The sequence below is a fragment of the Benincasa hispida genome, chromosome 6, assembly GCF_009727055.1.
Source record: "Benincasa hispida cultivar B227 chromosome 6, ASM972705v1, whole genome shotgun sequence".
NCBI lineage: Eukaryota > Viridiplantae > Streptophyta > Magnoliopsida > Cucurbitales > Cucurbitaceae > Benincasa > Benincasa hispida.
In genome coordinates this window covers 37,018,724-37,025,922 of record NC_052354.1, presented here as the reverse complement: position 1 = coordinate 37,025,922, position 7,199 = coordinate 37,018,724, and the positions used below count along the sequence as shown (strand labels likewise).

The window sequence follows — 7,199 nt, the reverse complement described above, 5'->3', positions numbered from 1 at the left end:
CTTAATCTCTTATGTCCAGAGATGGTAAAATCCTTAAAATTTTCATCTTAAACCGATAAAAAAGAAAAATATTTGGGTATATTCTAAGTTTCACCTATTTTTTTAAGTCCAGCCAATTATCCAATTAATATTTATCACATGGCAAATTTTTGTATTTTTGAAAAAAATTGAACTCTTTTACTATGTGATGCATGAATGTTGCACTTAAGTATTAGTCAATAAAAAAATTATCGTTTTAAATGAAGTTGAAAATATTTGTCACTTTTCTTAAACAAGGTCAATGTCTTCTTAACACGAAAAATGAAGCAAGAATGAAAATTAAAAATTCTCGTGAAGTGGAAAACAAGAGCGTATCTCGATCTCATCCCCTCACCCAAAGATTAAAATAATGAAGTCAATATTGATATCGAGATTTCAATTTTATGAATATAGTGATAAAATATTAATATCGATAGATGTTTTTGGAAGTAACAAAATTTATAAAATTGTTGTTTTTATTCCAAAACTAAATTATTAAGATTGTTATTAGTAATCATATTCATATTAGATTAATAGATGACAATTTTTTTTATATATATTTTAGGAATATTTATAAAAGATGTGGAAGATATTTATAAATATTTAATATTGATATCAAATTGTTGGATTTATAAATATATGGACATGTGGATACATCCATCATTGCTCTCACCTTGATCTCTACTTCTTACGTTGACCAATCAATAAGAAATGCAAAGAACTGAGAAAGAAGAGAAATTGTACAATGGGTGCTTGGATTTTTGCATTACAAATTTCCCAAACTCCTCAGCTTTGCAAGTTTACAAACTGCCACCCAAAAAAAATTGTATTTTTAATAACAAATTGGTCCCTTTTTTTCACTTGGGGTCCTTCCTTTATGCTCTCTTTTCACTTTCCTCACTGTAAATCTCTCTCTCTCTCTTCTGGGTTTTGGTTTCTGAAAAGATAAAAAAAGGACCCATAAAAGAGTTTGAGAGAGAGAGTTCTCTCAGCCTTCAACCCTCATGATGGGATCTTTAGTTGTGGCGGAATACAATGTGTCCTTTATTGGTACTTGTGATTCCGCCTCTCTTTCTCTCTGAATATACCTAAATTTTTTTTCTTCTACTTCTCTTGATTTTACGGTTTTTCTTTTTCTCTGTTCTCTTCTGTTTTCAGGAATTGTATATCTGTGTGTGTTTTTTTTCTTATTCCTTTTGCTTTTTTGGCAGGTTCAAAAATGTTGGTCTTTTGGTGGTAATGTGGAGGCTTGAGCACTTTCACCATGGCTGCTGATTCTTCCTTTGATGGTACCATTTTGCTTCTTTTTCTTGCAGATTTTGTTTTGTGTTTCTAACTCTTTCATTTAAATTCTTCTGGGGTTCTGTACTGTTGTGTTGTTTTGGTTTTGGTTTTTAGTGGTACCTGCAGATGGTTTTCTTTTTTGGGCTTCCCATGGGTTAGAGGGTTTTGTTTTTGCATTAGAGTTTTATTACAAGGAGAATTTTCTGTGTCCTTGAGGTTGGATTTGACCCAAGTTTTGGTTTTAGTGGCTATATAATTCATTGTTTTTACTTCTTGTACCTAGAACTTCCATGTTATCTATCTTTGAGTTCATCAAGTTTGAGAAACTGTATGTTATCTCATTGCAGAGAGAGGGCATGAGCTTGTATGCCAAGTTTAAGGAAAATATGTCATACAAGAAAACTATCAATATCTGATAATAACATAGGGGTTTTGGGAGATCTAACCCAACCATAGAGACATAATTGGACTATTTATAATCATAGGGGTCAAATTAAAATCAAGGAATCTAAGTGACTAGGATGATAATTTAACCAAAAATTTATGTGCAGTGTTGAATTTCCTTACATTTTTTTATCCTATGCATAAAAATTTGTGTTTACTTTGCCTCTAAATCTGGCTGTATTTTTTTTTTGTCTGTTAGCTGTCGTGTAGCTGAAGTGTTAATGAATTGGTATTCATATGGCTCTTGTTCCACTTGCTGGATTCTGATATGGATATTGCTTATACTACATTCTAGGTGCTATTTTTGACTCGCCAAAATGTAGTAAGTTGACTATGCAAGAGAAGAGAGAACTTGTATATGAAATTTCAAAGTCTCATGGTGCAAGTGAGACACTGCAGTCATGGAGCCGTCAAGACATTCTACAAGTCCTGTGTGCAGAGATGGGGAAAGAAAGAAAATATACAGGCTTGACGAAGCAGAAAATAATAGAGCATCTTTTGAGACTCATATCCGAAAAGAAGTCATCAGTGCCTGAGGTTTTGAAAAACCTTGAGCCACAGTCTCCTTCGGGTGGCCATAAAACTACCAAAAGGCAGAGGAAATCTGAGCATCTAGCTCAACTTTCTGTTCCTACAAGTGACTTTCCAACCAGTAGTTCTCATAATGATTCGGGTCCTACGGCTTGCTGCAAAAACTTGGCTTGTCGAGCAACTCTAAATCCAGAAGATGCGTTTTGTAGAAGGTGTTCATGCTGCATCTGTCGTCAGTATGATGATAACAAGGATCCTAGCTTGTGGATAAGTTGCAGTGCGGAGCCTCCATTTCAAGGAGACTCATGCAACATGTCATGTCATCTTGAATGTGCTTTAAAAGATGAAAGATCAGGAATTTCAAAAGCTGGACGAAGCAGGGGAATTGATGGGAGCTTCTACTGTGTGTCTTGTGGGAAATTAAATGATTTGCTTGGGTAATAATCTTTTCAATATATATAAGTATCAGAATCAGTAATTGAATTACTCTTATATCTCAGTATTATAGTTCTCTAACAAATAAGAAAGGAGTTTTCTGGTTCCGCAGACCCTTCAACAGTGAGACCTTATTATATAACTTTTTCGTTATATTCATGGTATTAGACCCAATCCAATTCTTCTAAAATATTATCAAATTTCCTCTTCTTGCTGAATTGATCTAGTTGTGTATTCTTGTTGAATAAATGAGACTGCATAAATAGGTGGTGGTTTCTACATTTTTCTCTCTGTTAAAGTTGGCCTTTGAGATTTAGAGCATTTTAAAATTTTCTTCCGTATGTTAGGCTTTCTGCACTTCTGTCCTTTCTTTTAATCTTTCCAGTTATAACACTGAAAAGTAACACGTATAAGTACACAGTTGTAGACGTATATGTTCTCTATAATTCTCAATAGTTCAATATTAATTACTATCTTATGAGTTACAATTAATGATTAGATTGTCTCGGGACTTGCGGCATATTGCATATTGGAAACTTCAATGCTTCGTTAATTCCTTGCAATGACAAAAATTTTTGTTTGACTACTAACATGAAGTATCACTGCCCAGGTGCCTGTACAATTCCCACGATAGTACGGCTGCTCTTGTAAACTTTCTTTCATGTCAATCATCACCTCCTTGAATTACAATTTTGCTTTTGAATGATGAAAAACCAAAGTAAATTGGCTAGGATTTTGTCTTCTGTTCATAGAAAGAAGGAAGGAGATTTGATTTGTGTTCTATTCTTCAGGTGCTGCAGAAAACAACTAGTTCATGCAAAAGATACGAGAAGGGTGGACATACTGTGTTATCGTGTCTCTTTGAGCCAAAAGCTTCTCCGTGGAACTGAAAAGTATAAAGTACTTTATCAGATTGTTGATGATTCTGTGAGGAAGCTTGAAGCTGAAGTGGGACCAATAGCCGGTGTACCGGTAAAGATGGGTAGAGGTATCGTAAACAGGCTTTCATCTGGACCCGAAGTTCAAAAACTCTGTGCTTCTGCTATTGAGTTACTGGACTCGATGATCTCCAGCAAATCATTGCATCTTTCGCCTAATCCTGACATTCAAGGTAAAACTATATTATGCAGATCCTTTTTACCATCTTTGCTGTGAATCTGTAACATATTCTTAATAGGTTGTCTATTCTCCTGCTGCAAATTTATTGTTCTTTTAACAGTTGTAATGTTTCTTTTTTCCTTTCATATTCTCATGGAATTTTGTTTTGAGCGTTTTCTGTCAGCATCTGATTTAGTTAGCTGGCTTTGCAGATGCAAATTTTGTTCCTGCAAACATGGTTATATTCGAAGATGTTCAGTCAACATCCCTCACTCTGGTTTTAAGTTGTGAAAATGGATCCTCAGAGAACCAGGTCGGCTTCACCTTATGGCATCGTAAGGCAGATGATGCAGATTACCCGGCGGAACCAACACGTATTCTACGACAACCGAAGGCAAGGTGTGTTGTGATGGGACTATCACCTGCTACTAAGTATCATTTCAAAATTGTTCTGTTTGAGGGGACAAGGGAGTTGAGGGAGTTTGAAGTTCAGTTCTCAACAATTAGGGTGGTAGAAGAGAACCCAGGCTGTTTAGAAATTGAGAGAAGCCAAAGCCACTTTACCAACTGTAGTGACCTTTCTAATCCGTCTTCAGTTGAAGACGAAACTACCGACATTCTTCCCTATGGTGATCGAACTGATAACCTAGGAAAAAACTCCACTGCCTATTCAAAGGGCACTGAAATGCTTTCCTCGGCTATTTTATCCTCTGATGCTTTTAACCTCAGTGACAATGGTGAAGAAGGAACACCTGCAGGTACAGTTTCTGTGCTAGATGAGGCAAATGGTGCAGGAATGGTAGGTTTGATTCCCAACTCTGTTGCATCAAAGCTCGAGAACAGGCATGGTCCAAGTGTCCCAAAACTCAACACTGATAATCAGTTAAACGCCCTTGTTCGATGTGGAATGGAGTGCCAGCCATTTGTTGGCTGTTCTGAAGATGGCTTGCCTATTACTCCCTGCAAGATTGAAGTGTTAAAGGACAGTCTTGGTAGAGGTGAGAGACCAAAATCCGGCTGCAAAGACCTCGACAATAGGACTCGAAAAGGAGGGGAACCCCAAGATGGTGGCACGTCAAAGATGCGAACTGGGGAAAGACAGGATGACAAATGTGCTGAAAATGGTGTTTCAGATCGGGATTTCGAACATTATGTCAAGGTAATTAGATGGTTAGAGTGTGAGGGTCATATCGAAAAAAATTTCAGGCAGAAGTTTCTCACTTGGTACAGCTTGAGAGCATCCCAACAAGAAGTGAGGATTGTGAAGGTGTTTGTTGATACCTTTATTGGAGATCCAGCATCTCTTGCAGAACAGCTTGTAGATACTTTTTCAGAGTGCATTTCGAGCAAAAAACCAACGACTACTCCGCCTGGGTTCTGCATGAAGTTGTGGCACTGATTAACCTTCTCTTGCATTCTGCTATGAATTTATAATCCAAACGCGTTGAGAGGTATAATGGTAGCAATTCTTTGGATGTCAAAAATGTATTTTTAGTTCAGACTCGAACATTTCTGTTCATCATACTTGTGACCATGTAAATATTGGTATTTTTCATTTCATCATATGATCTGGTGGATTTGGTTATAATGTGAGAGGATCAATTTCTTGAAATCATTGTTTGATTTTAAGTTTAGCATTTCTTTTTGGCACAAAAGTGACTTGTTTAACCATCATGGGTTGGGTTGGCCAAATATTTCTATGGCCATGTCGTTCTCATGGTAGATATGATTGTTTTTATCAATCATGGATATATGGGATATATTCTCCATAGGCTTTTTCCTTTTCTCAAGGTCATTCTTTGATCCGAAAAGATGTTTTTTAAATAGTTTTTTTCCCTTCGTTTGTAATGTGATGCCTTGTTTCTGTCTTCACGTTATAGTTCACATTTCAAAAACTATTTTGTTTCATTCCCTTGTCCAAATTCCATTCAAATGTTATTCCTTAGGAGATTTTTTCCCAAGTTTTTTTTTAATATAAAATATAGCCAGTATATATTCTCAAATTCAAAAGTATAGATCCTGTTTGGTAATCATTTTGTTTTTTAAAATTAAGATTATGAACACAACTTTCATATCCAAATTTCTTTCTTTGTTATCTCATTTTCACCAATGGTTTAAAAGACCTGGCTCAAAATCTAAAAAAGTAGCTTTAAAAAAGTTATTTTTATTTTTGGAACTTGACTAAGAATCTAAGAAAGATGTAAATCATTTTAAAAAATGTGAAAAATAAATAATCAAATGGTTACCAAACGAACCCCGTGATAAATTTTTCATGTAAGAACCATGTATGGATGGATTTTCATTTTCTTTGAGGTATATGTTTTTGGTTACTAAATAGATATTATGTTTGATATCAAGGGTGAAAATAGGTTGTTCCTTTGTCAGAATGGGCCATTGTATATTTGTTATTTTGGATAGACCAGCATTCAAATCCTGGTTGATGCTATAACATACACACAACTTTATATAAAATATTATGTATTACTTATCAATGCATTTGAGTTTAGTTTCTCCATTTTCTATTTAATGTCTATTAAGTTTCTAAACTTTCAATTTTATATCTAATAATTTATTTAAATATTACCAAATTATAATTAGAAGAATCATTAGTTCAATTATATATTGATGAACTAATCAATAAAAATCACTAACTAAATCATATATTCTAATATTTTGTTATAAACATACTACAATAACCAACTTATGTACTATGCTTGGCTATTCAAGTTTGAATTTGATATATAGTTATTCCTTAAGTTTGAAAATAGTTTACTAAAGGTCCTCTTGAATTAACTATTAAATGACAATGTTTATTTCTAAAATATCATCAAAATTTACATCCAAAAAATGGGGAAAAAAAATCATATTAAGGACACGTTTACTAATCCGTAATCAAGATTATCGCAATTGTAATGAGTTTACATTCATGTATCAATTGTAATGGGCCTCAATCACAAAGGAAATAAGATTCCTTTGATTGTGTTTACTACACAAAAATGTAATCGTAATAAAAAAAATTCATTGGCGTTGTTTACTTCTATAGGGAAGCCCAATTAAGGTAAAAGATGAAAAGTTAGTAAAAAAGAGGGTTTAAGTCTAATACAATAATTAAACGTAATTTTGATTCCATGTAATTGGATTGATGACCATCTTTTTCATAATAATATTATGTTTATTGCTGTAATTTTATAGTGGGGCCCACATTTCTATAAGGCTCCCAATTATACACACGGGTAAGAAAGGGGAGACTAAGGAGCATTATGAAGTTTGTTAGGGAGGTGGGGGTCAACATTAGGCATTATGGAGTTTGTTAGAAAGTTGGGGACCAAGAAGATTGCAGGAGGGTTTAAGAAGGGGTTATGGCGAGGTAGAGGATAGGCAATTTTGAG

At 34.5% G+C, this 7,199-nt stretch overlaps 1 protein-coding gene across 2 annotated transcripts; it reads left to right on the top strand.

Annotated features, from left to right (window-relative positions):
* Nucleotides 1-751: 751 nt before the first annotated feature.
* LOC120079941 (VIN3-like protein 2) lies at nucleotides 752-5,422 on the top strand. Of its 2 annotated transcripts, none has more exons than XM_039034407.1 (5): nucleotides 752-1,068; nucleotides 1,230-1,307; nucleotides 2,042-2,714; nucleotides 3,504-3,823; nucleotides 4,023-5,422. In XM_039034407.1, the coding sequence occupies exons 2-5, from the start codon at nucleotides 1,283-1,285 to the stop codon at nucleotides 5,207-5,209; spliced, it is 2,205 nt and encodes a 734-aa protein (XP_038890335.1). In that variant the 5' UTR covers nucleotides 752-1,068; nucleotides 1,230-1,282; the 3' UTR covers nucleotides 5,210-5,422. The 2 variants fall into 2 exon arrangements, with proteins under 2 accessions (XP_038890335.1, XP_038890336.1); XM_039034408.1 differs by having other exon boundaries at nucleotides 1,946-2,714.
* The last annotated feature ends 1,777 nt before the right edge of the window (nucleotides 5,423-7,199 follow it).